This window comes from Penicillium cinerascens (genome assembly GCF_028974065.1).
Source record: "Penicillium cinerascens strain IBT 15544 chromosome Unknown scaffold_4_segment0_segment1, whole genome shotgun sequence".
Classification (NCBI taxonomy): Eukaryota; Fungi; Ascomycota; class Eurotiomycetes; order Eurotiales; family Aspergillaceae; genus Penicillium; species Penicillium cinerascens.
The window spans coordinates 649626-665768 of NW_026695298.1; the positions used below are offsets into that span (position 1 = coordinate 649626).

The 16143-nt window shown below is 52.3% G+C and overlaps 8 protein-coding genes across 8 annotated transcripts; 5 read left to right on the forward strand and 3 right to left on the reverse strand.

The window, feature by feature from the left end:
- Positions 1 to 10: 10 nt before the first annotated feature.
- Positions 11 to 1484, reverse strand: N7498_009341 (uncharacterized protein; the record flags this gene model as incomplete). Its single annotated transcript, XM_058456397.1, has 2 exons — positions 11 to 67; positions 120 to 1484. The coding sequence occupies 2 exons, from the start codon at positions 1482 to 1484 to the stop codon at positions 11 to 13; spliced, it is 1422 nt and encodes a 473-aa protein (XP_058303296.1).
- Positions 1485 to 2636: 1152 nt separating this feature from the next.
- On the forward strand, positions 2637 to 4058 carry N7498_009342 (M20 family metallo-hydrolase; the record flags this gene model as incomplete). The annotated part of the gene is made up of 2 exons (XM_058456398.1): positions 2637 to 3067; positions 3119 to 4058. 2 exons carry the CDS (start codon positions 2637 to 2639, stop codon positions 4056 to 4058), a joined length of 1371 nt encoding a protein of 456 aa, XP_058303297.1.
- Positions 4059 to 4386: 328 nt separating this feature from the next.
- Positions 4387 to 5265, reverse strand: N7498_009343 (40S ribosomal protein eS10; the record flags this gene model as incomplete). The annotated part of the gene is made up of 5 exons (XM_058456399.1): positions 4387 to 4579; positions 4632 to 4741; positions 4807 to 4877; positions 4988 to 5037; positions 5093 to 5265. 5 exons carry the CDS (start codon positions 5263 to 5265, stop codon positions 4387 to 4389), a joined length of 597 nt encoding a protein of 198 aa, XP_058303298.1.
- Positions 5266 to 5392: 127 nt separating this feature from the next.
- N7498_009344 (telomere maintenance SDE2 family protein) lies at positions 5393 to 6319 on the forward strand (the record flags this gene model as incomplete). Its single annotated transcript, XM_058456400.1, has 1 exon — positions 5393 to 6319. One exon carries the CDS (start codon positions 5393 to 5395, stop codon positions 6317 to 6319), a length of 927 nt encoding a protein of 308 aa, XP_058303299.1.
- Positions 6320 to 6650: 331 nt separating this feature from the next.
- N7498_009345 (uncharacterized protein) lies at positions 6651 to 8660 on the forward strand (the record flags this gene model as incomplete). Its single annotated transcript, XM_058456401.1, has 2 exons — positions 6651 to 7125; positions 7183 to 8660. 2 exons carry the CDS (start codon positions 6651 to 6653, stop codon positions 8658 to 8660), a joined length of 1953 nt encoding a protein of 650 aa, XP_058303300.1.
- Positions 8661 to 9093: 433 nt separating this feature from the next.
- On the forward strand, positions 9094 to 10741 carry N7498_009346 (uncharacterized protein; the record flags this gene model as incomplete). The annotated part of the gene is made up of 7 exons (XM_058456402.1): positions 9094 to 9219; positions 9268 to 9324; positions 9370 to 9772; positions 9842 to 10047; positions 10104 to 10183; positions 10270 to 10437; positions 10486 to 10741. 7 exons carry the CDS (start codon positions 9094 to 9096, stop codon positions 10739 to 10741), a joined length of 1296 nt encoding a protein of 431 aa, XP_058303301.1.
- Positions 10742 to 11039: 298 nt separating this feature from the next.
- N7498_009347 (leucine--tRNA ligase CDC60) lies at positions 11040 to 14603 on the reverse strand (the record flags this gene model as incomplete). The annotated part of the gene is made up of 4 exons (XM_058456403.1): positions 11040 to 11645; positions 11694 to 11892; positions 11948 to 14454; positions 14532 to 14603. 4 exons carry the CDS (start codon positions 14601 to 14603, stop codon positions 11040 to 11042), a joined length of 3384 nt encoding a protein of 1127 aa, XP_058303302.1.
- A 513-nt stretch (positions 14604 to 15116) lies between these two features.
- N7498_009348 (mitochondrial 54S ribosomal protein mL61) lies at positions 15117 to 15949 on the forward strand (the record flags this gene model as incomplete). The annotated part of the gene is made up of 2 exons (XM_058456404.1): positions 15117 to 15155; positions 15368 to 15949. 2 exons carry the CDS (start codon positions 15117 to 15119, stop codon positions 15947 to 15949), a joined length of 621 nt encoding a protein of 206 aa, XP_058303303.1.
- Between the last annotated feature and the right edge of the window lie 194 nt (positions 15950 to 16143).

The window sequence follows — 16143 nt, forward strand, 5'->3', positions numbered from 1 at the left end:
AGTCGAATGATTAGCCGAGCGTGCACGAAAAGGGTCTACCTATAGCCCCGTCTTGAAATTTCCTTATCTGTTCGCTCGAATTAGCAGGTTAAAATAGAGGGGATTTTCAGGCAACTTACCAACTCAACAATACTTGCATAAACGCCACATACAAGGACCGTGATCCCGATCAAGAAACAGACCAAATTGTAGAAACTGTGTTGGAGATTTCTCGATTTCCACCAGTCTCCATCTCTCAGAAGTAAATACCACATCATTGGGGGGAAATAAAGAGACATCCCAGAGACGAGGAGAGCCGCACTGATGGACAATAGATCGTCGAAGAAGGGGATGACTTCAGCAACTACCCAAGCGATCGTGGTGATGGTAACCACGAGTGCTATCCAGGTCACCCATCCCTTCACTGTGTTGACGTACTGAACGACCGAATCACGATAGATTCGCGTGTGAATGTACCGACACACGACCGTAGTATTGATGGAGCCGGAAATAAAGATCACCGGGAGGGCAATTCCAAAGGCGATCCTGGATACAACAGGTCCCGCCGATAGCAAAGCAGGAGATTGAACATCCTGTCCGACAAAGGCATAGATGACAGATCCGGTTAGCACGTATATTGAGATCTCAATGACCCCCAGTGCGGTGATTGATTTGACATAGTCTTTCGGCGTATGCATTTCATTCATGAATGAGGGTAAAGCGCCACCAAAGGCGTAAGCGAAGACAATATTGCTGACGGCGACGGCAGCTTTAGAAAATGTGACATCCTCTGGGGGCCAGGCAGACCAGTTTGAGCTCGCGAGGCCGCCCGCACTTTGCGCCTGCTGAATTCCAGTAGCAATCATCGTGACTCCGATTGCGAGAATAACGGAGACGAAGTCAATATAACCGAGAATGGCGATATCGGCGAATGTAGGCGGTATCGCTAACAAGAGCAGAATGATCGCGGAGACAACGCCGAACACCAAAGAGCAAACACTACTTTGAGTGATATTCGCAAAGGCAATCATGCCAGTAAGGCAGTGAGATCCAACAGAGAGTGTCAGCTGAAAGACGAAGATGCCACTGAAGAGCCAGTAGCCAAATTTGCCCATCATCAGTTGCCCAATATCTCCATAGTGCGCAACTGAAGGGAATTTGATCTTGACTTGTCCGATGATATAGCTGGTGTATATCGCGATAATTCCCATCCCAACACATGTAACAATACCCGGGATCATGCCCAGTGTTGCAAATGCGGCAGGTAGACTAAGGGCGCCGAGAGCGATCGCTTCGACGATGCTGACCACCGTGAGATGTTTCCAACCGAGACGATGAAAATTAGCGTCCCCCTCGATCACCCTTTGGGCTTCAAACTCCGTTGGAAGATCATCTGGCAATAGTTTGCTGTTCTCATCAGGTTGCCGTTGAAGGCTAGCGTGACTCATTATAGGAGAGGCATTATCGCCAGTCTCAAACGAGCCGTATATTCTTTCATGAGCCATCTATGAATCCCAGGGGATCTCAAGACTGGATTGAAAATGAAGGACGAAGGGTTGGATTCTGTCCATCGAGACATATATAACACTCTTATCTGGTACTTTTTCTAATAATATTGCGGGCGCTCGCCCCGTGTTACCGACCCGAGGGGTCATGTGGGGATGTCACTATCTCACCTGAGTATTCCGAATGATAAGACTCCTAAATTCAGTCATGGACCACTTTGGGTCAAAAGGCCCACACACAAATCGCGTTTGGATATTTTCTACTACCTAAAAATTTCTGACCGACCATAGCCCAGTTCAATGGCGCACGGATCGAATCCCTGAAAAACAAACCAGAAAGCCGTCATGCGACTCGGGATGCTTCTAGCTGCACACCCCGTTGGGCTTGTTCATTTAGAAGGCTCTTTATAGATTTGTTCTTGAACACGCATATGCCGTCGCACAGTCTCTAATACCGAGTCTCTTCGGATGGCAATCCGGTCTACAGGGAGAAAAATCGTCTGATTCGATCAGGTAGAGTCGGACTTCCTTCTCGTTTTCTCTTGGATCACATCGCCAGACGGCGAATTCTCTCGTCAGATCCGCTATGAAGCTGGCACTTTTCTCGTATGGAATCAGCGGGTAATTAATCACTCTCAGACTCCTGACTACCCAGTTGGAGATCGAAGACATGGATTTAGCTTGACTCTTCTTGCAAAAGACCTATCCCAGCAACGATTGAAGAGGATGACGGAGAATATACGAGGGATGAGGTCCAGGTGCAATTTAACCTGTGCTGGGTACGAGATCTAAATCTTTAATCTTTGAAGGGCTGTGATTTGAAAGAAAGAGATAGTTGATTTGTAGCGATGAAGCCTGAGCACTGAAATGGAGAATGCGCCACCTCCAACAATGCGGGGGACTGTATATCGGCAACGCTATCAAGGGCGGACTTTGTCCGCTGCATCCCCCGCTCTCTTATCAATCACAACGTTACCTTTTAATTGGAGAGAGCTCCGTTTATAAAATCATCCACGTTCCACCATGGCAGGGATAAATCCACTGCGTACGACCTTGTCGAGGTCAACTCCTAAATTGTCGCATCTTCCAATAACCAAACCGGCCTTTCGGAAGCCCCTTCTCAAGTCCTTCTCAACGTCGCATTATCAGGCCATGTTGACTACTGAATTATCTGAAGCCGAGGTGTCGGCGCTGAGAGTTAACAAGGAGCGATTGGCAAAGGACCTTCACCACTCATGTCAATGGGGTTACGGTATCCGATGGGGAGATGGATCGACAGACACCGGCATGCAGCGCCTTGCTCTGTCCGAGGAAGACAAGAGCGTTAGGAACTGGTTCATCCAAACCATGAAAGACCTTAAATGCCAGATTACCGTCGACGAGATGGGCAACATTTTCGCTGTGCGTCCCGGCAAGAGGACGGACGTTCCGGCCACTTTTATCGGAAGTCACCTCGATACCCAGCCAACCGGAGGCCGCTATGATGGAATACTGGGCGTCTTGTCCGGCGTAGAGGCCCTCAAGCGAATGGATGAGATGGGTCTTGAAACAGAGGGAGGCGTTGGGGTTGTGAACTGGACCAAGTAAGACGGCAGTCTTTCGATGTCAGAAACCAATCACTAACTCTATTGCAGTGAAGAGGGCGCTCGATTCCCGGTTAGCATGATCTCTTCCGGCATATGGGCAGAGTGCATCCCGCTGTCCAAAGCCCATGGCCTCAAGGAGGTGCCGACAGTTGCGTCGCTGCCCACGGCTGCTTCGGCCCCGGAGACAATGAAGAGTGCTTTACAGAAGATCGATTACCTGGGCAGTGTACCCTGCTCATATAAGTCAACACCAATGGCGGCACACTTTGAGTTGCATATCGAACAAGGTCCACATCTTGTGTCGGCTGGTCAGCGAGTTGGTGTGGTCACAGCAGTCCAGGCTTATCGATGGTACCGACTGAACGTGATCGGAAGAGATACACACACGGGAACAACGGCTTTCGAGCACCGCGCAGATGCTTTGTATGCCTTTTCCCGCATGATGGTCAGGGCTAGAGAAGTTGCCAAATCTCGAGGATGTCTTGCTAGCGTGGGCATTGTCGAGGCGAAACCCGGAAGTGTAAATACCGTCCCCGGCACAGTGAGCTTTAGCTTGGACATCCGTGGCCCAGAGACAGAGCTGGTGGCCGAGGTAGAGAAGGAGTTGCGCAAGGACTTTGATGGCATTGCGGCAGAGGAAGGCGCTGGGATCGGGAAGCCTTGTCGTGTGGAGTGGACACTTGACTTCGACTCGCCCGCTGTGAAATTCCATGAAGATTGTATCGGCTGTGTGCAAGATTCAGCCTATGCCGTTGTTGCGGATGCTCCGGTGGCAGATACAAAGTCACTGGTCCGGCCGATCATGAGTGGTGCTGGCCATGATAGCGTGTTTACCTCGAAGAGAGTTCCAACTAGCATGATCTTCGTTCCATGCAGGGATGGGCTAAGCCATCATCCTGAAGAATTCTGCTCGGCGGACGATTGTGCAACCGGAGCATCTGTGATCCTGCAGGCCGTCGTGCGATATGACCGGAAGAGGTTCGCATAGATCGAGAGCTGTCGGGGCAGTGTAGATACAATGGATATTTCAGCATGCTATAATCAACAAGATATTATACGATCATCTACGGTAAAGCGCAAGGCACTGAGGTCATGAGTTTGCCATTGAGTCTAGCTACATCATAAAGCCAGTGATCTCATTTAACTTTTTTGTTTTCCGTATCCCCAGGTCTCAGACAGAAGGGGACGTATAGAGATGCGCGAGTAACAGTTCGTTTCAGAACCCAATTTCTTGGGACCTACTCAGAACCGAGTACCGACAACATCAGTCCCTAGGATGACCGAGCAGTGGATGACAGGACACCAAGGCCTCTCCTTTACTGGGGAGCACCACGGCCACGGCCGAAGCCACCACGGAAAGAAGGAGCGAACTCGCCGGGGGCACCGCCCTCCTTGCCACCCTCCTCGCGGCGGCGGTAGCCACCCTCACGGCCACCCTCACGGGGAGCGCGGGGACGGCGCTCACGCTCCTCACCGCCCATCATGCCGCGGGGGGGGAGCGTGGGAACGCTGCTGCTTGATGTGGGTGGCGGGGACAACCTCAGCGGGGAGGTGGAGCCACTCGCGGAGGTAGTCAAGACCCTCGGGGGTGAGGGTGTAGTAGTAGTACTGCCACGAGAAGCGGGTCTTGACGAAGCCGCGGGAGTCCAGAGACTGCAGAGCCTTAATGACCTGTGGAAATGTTTATATTAGCGAGACTGCGCTGCGAGCCAACGATGTCGAAAGGCGCATCTTACATAAAGGTTCTTGGTGTCAATGTCACCGTGCTTGGGAAGGTTGAAGTCCTTCTTGGCCACGAGCACACCCTCTGAAGATCAAAAGTCAGTCAATTTGTTCGAGTTCGTCTCAACCCGCTCATGCGCAATGACGCCGGGCAGGTTGGGGAGCCTAGTGGCGGCGAGGGGACTCGTTACATACCACGGAAGAGGTACTCGTGGATCTTCTTGCGGTCGTCCTTGGGGATAAGCCTAAAACACTATTAGTGACCATGCAAAAGAAGAGGGTGTAGGGCCGTCAACATACATTGTCGCGAGTTCCTGGCGCAATTCGGGGAATCGCTTTGACAACGCCAGAAAAGATGGGTGATTTAAAGAACGTAGAGTGGAGCAGCGGCGCGAGAAAAGTGCGTTCCATTTCGGGGTCCTCGCTAGGGTTTGCACCCTATCGATCAGGTGACCTTTCCATCGCTGAGTCATCTATGATCTGCCTGGCATCACATGACCTCCGATCTCCAGCCTGCATCGCCATCTTATCTTCAGTGTCTTTGAACTGCCACTGCTTCTCCACGCTTAGTCGGAGATCATCTACAACATTCTATTCAAGATGGCGTCATCTAACGTCAACGTTCTGCTGTCGTCCTTCCCTGGACTATCGCTTCCATCCACCCTTTCCTTCACCTTACCTTCGACTTCCAGAATCTCCGACCTGACGGAGAAGGTCGCATCATACCTTCCTTCCCCACTCTCTCTTCAGTCCCTTATCCTTACTACGACCAACAACAAGCAAATCGTCTCCTCTGCCGATACCTTGCAATCTCTCGTGACTGCTCGTGATGGCGACTCCGGTGCATCAACACTTCTGCCGCTCCGCCTGTCGGTTCCCCTATGCGGTGGTAAGGGTGGATTCGGATCGCAGCTGCGTGCTGCTGGTGGCCGCATGTCCAGCAAGCGTAAGCGCAACCAGGGCGACAACAATAGCTCGAGTCGCAACCTCGATGGCCGCCGTCTGCGCACCGTCAACGAAGCCAAGGCACTCGCCGAGTACCTCGCAGTCAAGCCTGAGATGGATAAAAAAGAAAAAGAAGAGCGCCGCCGCCGGTGGCAGGCCGTTGTTGACATGGCAGAAAAGCGCCAAGAGGAGTTGAAGAACGGTGGCGGAAAGCAAAAGGTTGATGGTCAGTGGATGGAGGACAAGGAAGAGATGTCTGAAAAGCTCCACGAAGCAGTCATGGCGGCCTTGAAAGACGACACATGGACCGACAATCTTCGCGACGCGATTCTGGGCGGGTCCAGCACCAGTGCCAGCGAAGGCAGTGAACACGCTACATCGTCTAGCTCCGATGAGGATGAGGATGAGGATGATGAGGAGAACGCCATATCCTCAGCTGTCGCAGGGCCCTCTGCACCCACGCAGAAGCCCGCGCCTCGCCGCTTTATCGGATTCGACGATGACGACGAGTTCATGAGTGACTCGGATGAAGAGGAAGCGGACGAATCTGCAGACAAGGGGAAAGGCAAGGCACGCGCTTAAGCTCGAACCTTGTGATTATCAAAAAAGGCTTATAGTCTACGGTTTATGATGGCGTTTTTTGTTGTTTTTTTGCTTCACGGTTTAAGCGCATCTGGGTTTTAGCTTTCCTGTATCATTATCGAGGTTTTCACGATGGTCTTCAGGGCCTAATATAAGGACATTTTCCTCATCGACCAATGACCCAGCTATTTAAAAGCGAACCAGGTGATGTGTAGAAACACGTAGAACAACGCGGTTGATTTTCGTTGTATGGCGCGGAAAGACGGCGCTATCGATAACCGGCTCCAGCAGAAAAAAAGCTCCGCGAACTCCGCAAACCTGCACGTCAACCATGTCGCCTTGCTCTCGGGGCGCGATTGTGCGGGCCCTGAGGCTTGACGTATTACGAGTTCCAGCTAGGGCATATTCTCGACAATTAGCACACACTAACCATCCACGACTTTGTTCTACGACGGCGCTGTCGTTGGTCAGGTCCCTCAGTGTCGGGCAACAACCCGCGAATGCGCACCGTGCCTTCTCGACCACCCGCTTCCGACAATCAGAGGCGCCTATCCAAAACCTGACCGATGTTCTTCCTATTTGCTGTCCAGGGTGTGGTGCCTTTTCGCAGACAATCGAGCCGGAAGAACCGGGGTACTACAGCAAGAGTCGCAAGTCGAGACGGAAGCTAGTGGCGTCCAAAAAAGATGCCACCGAACGGCATAATGCAGAGTCGGGGGATGTGGCGGTCTCTGGCATTCACGATGGTCCAGTCGAGGATCATGCGCATTCTATTGAAGAGTCGACGGCGCCCAAGCCTATCCAGGGTAAGTCATTACCATACCTATCGCGTCCAGTCTATGACAACTAACTCGAAGCAAAAGACGGAGCATTACCAGACGATGTGATAGACCCTGAGATTCCTTCGATTGAGTCGCGAAAGCAAATAACCCACGTCTGCGATCGATGCCATGACTTAATACACCACAACAAGGCTATCTCCGCTCCCAAGCCATCCATCCTTTCCATCCGAGAGTACCTGAACGAGTCGCCATACAAAGATAACTGCGTATACCATATCGTGGATGCTGCGGATTTCCCTATGTCGCTAGTCCCACACATTCATCAGGCGCTTTCGCTTCAGGAGCAGCGTTCTCGGAACCGAAGAGCTACAACTGAAAAGTACTATGGAGGAAAGAAATTGCCCACCCTCAACTTTATCATCACGCGCTCCGACTTGTTGGCTGCGACAAAAGAACAGGTTGATTCGAAGATGGAATACGTTCGCTCGGTGCTTCGCACATCCCTGGGGAAAGCCGGGAAAGATGTCCGTCTGGGTAACGTCCATATGATCAGTGCCCATCGTGGCTGGTGGACCAAGCAAGTCAAGGAAGAGATATACGGGCGCGGCGGAGGTATCTGGGTTGTGGGCAAGGCCAATGTAGGAAAAAGCAGCTTCATTGAAGCGTGTTACCCCAAAAGCTCGAAGAGCATGGAGAACATGGCAGAATGGATCCAACAGCAGCGAGAAGAGAACCAAGTCCAGAATCAGGGACAGGGATCTATGCTCGATCTACTCGAACCCGACGGTCTCCTGCCCCCTGCCCCTCGCGAGGATGCATTCCCGGTGCTACCGGTCGTTTCTTCGCTCCCAGGAACAACAGTGTCGCCCATCCGTATCCCATTCGGCCGCGGAAAGGGCGAAGTGATCGACCTACCGGGAATGGAGCGTGGTCATCTTGAGGACTTTGTGCGTGACGATCACAAACGTGATCTCATCATGATCAAAAGAGTCAAGCCAGATCGCTGTACCATCAAACCTGGCCAGTCTCTTCTTCTCGGTGGCGGTCTCGTTCGCATTACACCCGTGGATCCTGAGCACACCGTCCTGGCCGCGTGTTTTGTGCCCATTGAGACTCATATAACCAAGACCGACAAGGCGATTGAAATGCAGACTGAGCAACGACCCTATCCAGGAAAGGTTCTGATGACAGAAGGTACCGGTAGCTCTATCACTTCGGCTGGGAAGTTTGATCTCGAATGGGATGTCACCGCTTCCAATCTGCCCGACTTGGTCGCAAAGGCCGTGAAAGATAAGAAGATCCCCATCCCTCCGCTCCCGTATCGAGTAATGGCTGCCGATATTCTGATTGAAGGCTGCGGCTGGATTGAAGTCAGTGTGCAAGTGCGCGCCAAGCGCAACTCGGAGACTGAGTCGCCTTCCTATCCTCAAATTGAAGTGTTCACTCCTAATGGAAAGCACATTGGATCTCGACCGCCGATTGAATGTTGGAATTTCATTGCAGAGAAGCGGAAAGCAGACAAGCGCAAGAGGCCGCGTTTGCGTCACCGGTATAGTTGAGCTTGAGCTTTGACTAGACTGGAAGTGTATACTACGTGTAGCATAGCGATTGGCGTTTCCATTTGTGAATATAATGTGTATATATACAACAATCTCCGTTGCGGAAAATGTTTCCATTAACTGTTGATTTACACTCGCGGTGTCGTTGCGATTTCGGCCGCTGTGGAGAACTTCTTTCGAGGACGACTCAGGTACCTTGCTTCTTCCAACTCTAACGCTCTACCGCTTCCATGCCATGTGTGGGATCTTAACATTTCTTTAACTCTCCGTCTGCATTGATATTGCATCGCTCTTCTTTTTCTCACATATTGGCACCGAGGATCAGATAAAAAGAGTATTTCGTCGACGTGAGTAGCGTCACCGCTTCTTCAACTACCCATGGACTGTGTCCCTGACATAGACAGCCTAGCTGCAAAGTTGTGTACTTTCCAAAATGCTATCATCTCGTGCACTCAAAAATATCGCGCAACTGGATCGTCCATGGCGATTCACGCCTACGCCGACTTATGATCCAGAAACAAGTCCAAAGGGGCTCATCTCCTTTGGGATGGCGGAGAATGTGTGTACCTACTACCATCGAAGCATTTCAACACTAACAACGAGCCAGAGACCAATGAGAGAAGAAATAGTCAAATTCATCAACGAAAAGGTTCTAAATAGCATAGTCCTCACCTTGGAAGTGTGCCTCAAACATCTAACAGATCTCTAGGTCGTCTTCTCGGTGGATTCAATCAGCTACCGCTCCACTACAGTCTCAAATGCCCGACTCCCTGATGTCGCAGCCGCCCATATGGACCGAGCCCTGAAGGCACATGCACCGATTAACCCAGAGGATGTCTTTGTTGCTGACTCTCCGACCTCGTTGGGTCATATGCTTGGGTACAACCTAGCAGCTCCCAGCGAAGGCATACTCGTCAGCCGGCCAGTCTATGGCCGTTTTGAACTAGACTATGGTATTGAAGCTGGAGTCGAGATTGTATATGCCGACACTGACACGGAGGAGGCGTTTATGCCCGATGTGGCGGAGAAGTATGAGCAGGCTTTGGCAGATGCCAAAGAGCGGGGTGTGAATATCCGGGCCGTTCTTCTGGTTAACCCGCATAACCCAGTCGGTAAGCTTGTCGCAGCATGGGTGTTTCTCTCGGATTATACACGGATGCTCATTTAACCCATCAACCCAGGCCGCTGCTACCCGGTTAAGACGCTGAAGCACATCGCCCGGTTCTGTGATAGACATAGGCTCCACCTTATTAGTGATGAGGTTTATGCGTCGTGTGTCTTTGACACTGGCAATCCCGAGGCCGTGCCATTCACTTCAATTCTTTCGCTGAATTTGCAGGATCTGATAGATCCTGACCTTGTACATGTCCTGTATGGCTTCAGCAAGGTAAGGAAGACATCATTTAGAAACAAGAGTCCAGATTCATACTGACTTTGGTTTAGGACTTTGCCTCCGGCGGCCTTCGCCTCGGGTTCCTGGTAACTCAAAACGAGCAGCTGCGCTTAGCATGCAAGATGTGTTCGTATGTCTATCCTGAGACCAATGACTGATCCATAAGCCGTTAAATACTGCTACTTTATACGACCTATAAAGCTAACTCTGGTTAAGGAGATTTCACAGCCCTTCCCAAGCAGCCGTCACAATTGGAATGGCCATCCTAGAAGACCAGGACTTCGTCGAAAGCTTCACAGCCAAGACAAGAGCAAGTCTAGCTGCAGGCTATAAGTTGACGACTTCCACGTTGGACCGGGCTGGGATCAACTATATCAAGGGAGGGTGAGTCAATACACACCGCATAGTTAAGTCTTCACTAAATCAGTGCAGAAATGCCGGCTTCTTCGTCTACATCGACCTTTCTCCTTTCCTTCCTGAAGGCGCCTCTATCCGAGAACGAGAGTTTACTTTGGCGCAGAAGCTTGTTGACGCTGGCGTCTTTCTCCATCCTGGTGAGGAGCATGGGAAAGACGCCGGGTGGTTCAGGTTGGTGTTTTCACAAGATGAGAGTGCGTTGAAGGAGGGACTTAGAAGGTTAGTTGAATTTATTCTTCTGAGTTTGCTTTGTTTTCTCTACAATTGCTGACATATTGTAGACTGCTGTGTGTTGTGAAACCTGCAGCTTGATTTCGGATATACTTAGGCTTCGGGCGACGATACGACCAACCTTGAATGGCTGGTCTAATTCTCCAGCCTAATAGAATCAATTCAGCTCTCTGTTTAGTATACATTCAGATGAGAGCAAGACTACGCTCGACCTCTGCCACAGGCACAATGAATACTAGAACCATGAAATGCATTTATTCTTTTTTCAGCATAAGCTCATCAAACATGACTCTTTAAGACAAAAGAGAGACCATTTATGCTCCAATTCATGAACAATTCTACGCGGCAACATTGGAGAACTGGAAGGTAGGGTTTCCAGGCACAGCATTCTCAGCCGAGAGACCCTCCCTCTTCTCACCAGTACCAACAACCTCACCAGACTTACCACCCTCCTCAACAGCAACGATCTCAACCTCCTTGTAGCCAGCAGTACGCTTAAGACCATCAACCATCTCAGCGAGAATAGCAAACTCGTCGAAGGGCAGCTTGCGCTCGAAGACAGCCTTGGGGTCCTCGCGGACCTGCACCAGGCGGCGCTTGAGAGTCTGCACGAAGGGCATGGCCTTCTTCATCTCGCCGAGCTTACCGACCTTGGCGTTGAGCTCCTTGTCATTGATGGAGATACTCATGCTGTCGAAGGCCTCGCGCACCAGGTCGATGTACTTCTCCTGCCAGGCGGGGAACTTCTTGGCGGCGTAGATGGTGAGCTTCTTCGGCTCGCGCGGGTTGAAGTTCACGGTCTTGCCCTTGGACAGACGCTTGACGAACATGGACTCTGAGGACAGAATGTTCGAGGAGGTGCCACGGACGTACTGCTGAGCGGCGGACAGCTCGGGCGAGCCCTCGGGTACAGTGGGGAACCGGGCGTGGTGGATGGACGAGGACTGGTAGAGATTAGATAAGGTTTTGACGGTGGGAGATATTATACTGACCTTCTTGAGAACCTCGAGCCACACATACTCGGCCCAGTGAGGAGCGATGGGGGCGAGCATGAGGGCCTGCAGCTCGATGTAGCGCAGAACGACATCCTTGTGCATGCCAACACCGGCGGCTGTTGCCATCTCACGGTAGCTGTCACGGGCACTGGTGAAGTCGTAGAGACCAGACTTCAGAGCAAGCTTGAAATCGGTGCTAAAAGGATGTTAGCGATCAAGATAAAGGCAAGGTTCAATAAAGGATAACGTACTTGCGGTAGTGCTTCTGAGTCTCACGGACCAGAGTGTTAAGCTCGTTGTCGAAGAGTTTGTCGGCGAAAGCATCAGCAGGGCCGGTGCGCAGGGACTCGTCCTTGGTAATTTCCTCAATCCAGTCCTTGAGGGTAAACAGACGCAAAATATTGCTGTTGGCAACAGATTCCTCGAAGTTGGCATCCTCAATACTGTCACCAGCGTCGGCGAAAGCGATACGGGTAGCATCGGCACCGAACTTGTCGACGGAATCCTTCAGAGTAAGGAAGTTACCTGTGCTCTTACTCATCTTTTCGCCGTTCAACAGCAGGTGGCCGTTGGCACGGATACCACGGGGCCAGTACTCCTTGGGGAAGAGAGCGACGTGGATGTACAGGAAGAAGGTCAAGTGGTTTTGGATCAAGTCCTTGCCGGAGACACGAACATCCAGGGGGTACCAGTACTCGAACTCGCGGCGCATCTGCTGCAGAGCATCCTTGTTAATACCGCTCTTGGAGATCAGGTCATCGCTGATCTCTCGGCGGCAGAAGACATAGTCCCAGACTTCATCGGTCATCTGGTCAGCAGTCACGTTCAGGGAACCAACGGTCTTGCCGTAGCGGTCGCCGTGCAGAAGGTGGGCAATGGTGTAGTAGGCCATGTAGACAGTGCTGTCAGACAGAGACTCAACCAGGAACTGCTGGTCCCAGGGCAGCTTGGATCCAAGACCGTAGGTTCTGGCACAAGCCCAGCGGTTGAGCCAGGACAGGTTCTTCTCGAAACCGTGCTGGGTCTCGGGGGAGTAGGTGTTGAGGTCGGTGACAACGTGGTTCAGGGTCTCGGCCTGCCACTGGGCGTCGTTCTCGCCGTAGTTCAAGAACCACTGGCCAAGGTAGGCGACAACGCAATCATCGCCGCTACGGCTGACAACCTTACCCATGGGGTCGGCAAAGGGGAAAGCATCACCGCTGTCGTACAGAGACTTGCGGACCTTGTCCTTGGCAGCGCTGACGGCCTCGCCCTTGAACTCACCAACAAGCATGGTGCCCTTGTAGAAGCCCTCCGTGTAGGCGAGGTCCTTGGCCTGGGCCAGCTGGGTGACGTCCTTGGGCGAGTTGATCTTCAGCTGCTTGACGAGAGTAGGGGCAGTCAAGTTGCCGTAGGTGGGGGTATCGATCAGGGGGTGAATCTCCTTGGAGGCCCACTCTTTCTTGATGCCGTAGTAGTCGGCCTTCTTCTGCAGGTCCATCAGGGTCGCATAGTCGTCAGGGCTGTCCGAGGGCACGGAAGTAACGACACCGGTACCCTTGGCAGCAGAGACACTCTCCATGGGCAGAATGTACACACCCTCGGTGTGGAAGGAGAGAGGGGCATTGATAAGAGTACCAACGAAGTCAGAGCCAGGAGCCTCGTAGACCATTGGCAGCTGGTCCTGGGACTTGGGGAAGCTCTCGCTGCCGAAGAAGTGGCCCTGGAAAGCCATGTTCCAAGCAGCACGCTTGGTGACCACGACGTACTCCTTCTCCTTCAGCTTGAATAGACCGTACTTAATCTTGGGTCCAACAAAGCAGTTTGTCTGACCGTACATGGTCTCGGGACGCAGAGTAGCCGGAACAAAGTAGACCTTGGCATCGTCCTCAATCTTGCCCTTGATGGCCTCCGCCATCTTGGGGGACCACTCCTTCACCTGGAGCTTCAGAGCAGTGTACTCCTGGGGACCAACACCCTCACCCTCGGTACGGTCGTGGTCCATGCACGGCTGGCCGTCCTTAGGCGAGTAGATGGTGTAACGGCTACCGTACATGATCTTGCCCAGCTCGTGAAGGCGATTCGTCTGCCAGCGAACAAAGGCATCGTAGTAAGGGTTGGCATCAGTGGTGACGAACTGTCTCCGCCAGTCGACGCGGGCACCCATGCTGTCGAGGTCACGAATGGCGAGGGGAGGGAAGTGGTGGAGCCAGTGGTTGGCATCGGCGAACTTGTGGATATCCTCGAGAGGGACACCGATAGCCAGCATAATCTGGAACTGGTACTTCATCTTCACGGTCTTGGCAGCGGCCTTGCTCTTCTTTCCAGAGAACTTCTCGGCCTGCTCCTTGACCTCCGGCTTGGACTCCTGGGTGGGCGCCGCAGGGGTAGGAGCCTCTTCCTCCTCCTTATAGCCCTCAAAGTTCTGGCCAAACATCTTCACCTCGTCGCGCAGCTTATCGGCACAGGCTTTGATAGGCATACCGGTGCAGTGGAAACCGAGCGGGAAGAGGGCGCGCTTGCCCTCCATGCGAGCGAAACCGGTCATGAACTCGACCTTACTGGCCGTGAAACTGTGCCCGGCGTGCAGGGTACCGTTCATGTAAGGGTAGGCCATGGTACCGAAGAACTTGGGGTGTTTCTCACGCAGCTCGGCGGCGGACATGGAGCCCTGTGGCACCTCGGCGAAGGAGGGGGCATCGACTTCGAAGACCTTGTCTTTCTTCCATTGTGCCTGGTAACGCTTCTCAATTGCGATCAGGGAGTCACGCTTCTCGGTCTGGGAGCCAATTCAGTTAGCAACGGTCATCCCAAAAAAAATTCGGGAAGTAAATGGAGGGGGAGGGGCAGGATAACATTTTCCAACTTCAGGGTGTTCTTAGTGCTGTTGCTCGGGTCGAGCGCAGCAGACGCGGCGGCGGCTGCCATGATGTTCTCTTCAAGATATAGACCCTGATTGCAAGAGTCCCGAGGGGCAGGGAACAAAAGATCGCGGGGGGTGAATATAAAACCGTCAGTTGGAAGTGTGAGTCAGCACTGTAACTGGCCTGTATTGATAATTGTAATTTACGGCACGTGCTTTTCAACAATGAGAGGTCACAGGATTTGGGTATCGAATAGTTTAGAAGAAAAGGTCTAATTGACTCTGGGGAACTGGATCATGATCGAGTAGGCATCGCTCTCTACGCAATATCCAAGGTGGCGCGCAATGCGAAGCATACAAAAGCGTTAAACAATATCAGGCGTGTCACGTGAGCGATATCACGGAGACTTCGCAGCGCAAGAGTTCCCGCAACAAATTTCCCCGGATCACCGACACCGCGCCCTAAGCTCTTTGTGAGGCCATTGAGCGGCTATTTTACTGCTTTACTTTCTTCCAACCCTCCATCAGCCTCGAAATACCCTCGCATCAGGGCCAGCCCCTGTGCGACACCTGCCATCATGGTGAACCTTTTCAAGCGGATGCGGAAGCTGAAGACTGTAAGTTGTTGTCCTGCCTTGGCTACAGATGTTTGAAGTTTTCCGGGAAGACAATTGGCTAATCTCGCATGTTCTCTTTTTTACAGAGGGTAAATCTCCCATCTCTCCTCATATACTCCTCCAAACCTTCTAGCCTGGAGACTCATTGAATCACCTCCGTGATCAGCAGACCCTTCAATCCAACACGTACACTGACCCAACTTCCATCACAGATACTCGACGTCCGAGTCGGCACCGGTGCCGCCATCTTCCCGACCCTGGCCTCGGCCAACAAAGAATTCCCAGCTGTCACCCGACTACACCTCACATACGCGCAAAAGATCTACGGCGGACACCAAGGCGCCCGGCATTTCTGGCGCAGGTGCCTTCCACGACTGAAGTACCATAACCCCGGAGTAAAGATGACAGTACGACAAACAGAAGAGCAGGAAGGCCCAGCCGCATTGACGATCTACTTCGCGGAAAGGGTCGGCAGCACGGCGAACGCCATCGCGGGCAAGAATCAGATCACCGACAAGCACGCACCGGCGCCGGAGGCCAGCGAGAGGACTGCCGTTGTGGACGTGAAGAACCTTACCTGGGAGGAGATTTGGAGTCGTGTGCAGGCCTCGACGGGTGCGGAGGAGGTGCCTGCTACGGCTGAGGATCAGGCGGAGCAGAAGAAGTTGCAGGCTATTTCGGAGAAGGCTGTTAAGGACCGCGAGCGTATACAGGCTATGCGGCAGGCGAAGAGGGATCAGGAGCGGATGCTTGCTGAGGCGCGTGGTGAGGTGGAGAAGCTCAAGACGATGTAAGAGGGTCTTGACTTGGTTGTCCATTCTCTGGCTCCTCGGCTGTGTTGAGGGGAGCCACCTGTAGCATATAGCATCTTTGTTTTCCTTACGACCATTTATTTCTGTGGGATTTTATATTAGAGCATTTGAACAAGATGCATCGGACTGCTTTGAAGAGGTTTTGATTGCAAGATTCTCGCTTATGATTGGTATAG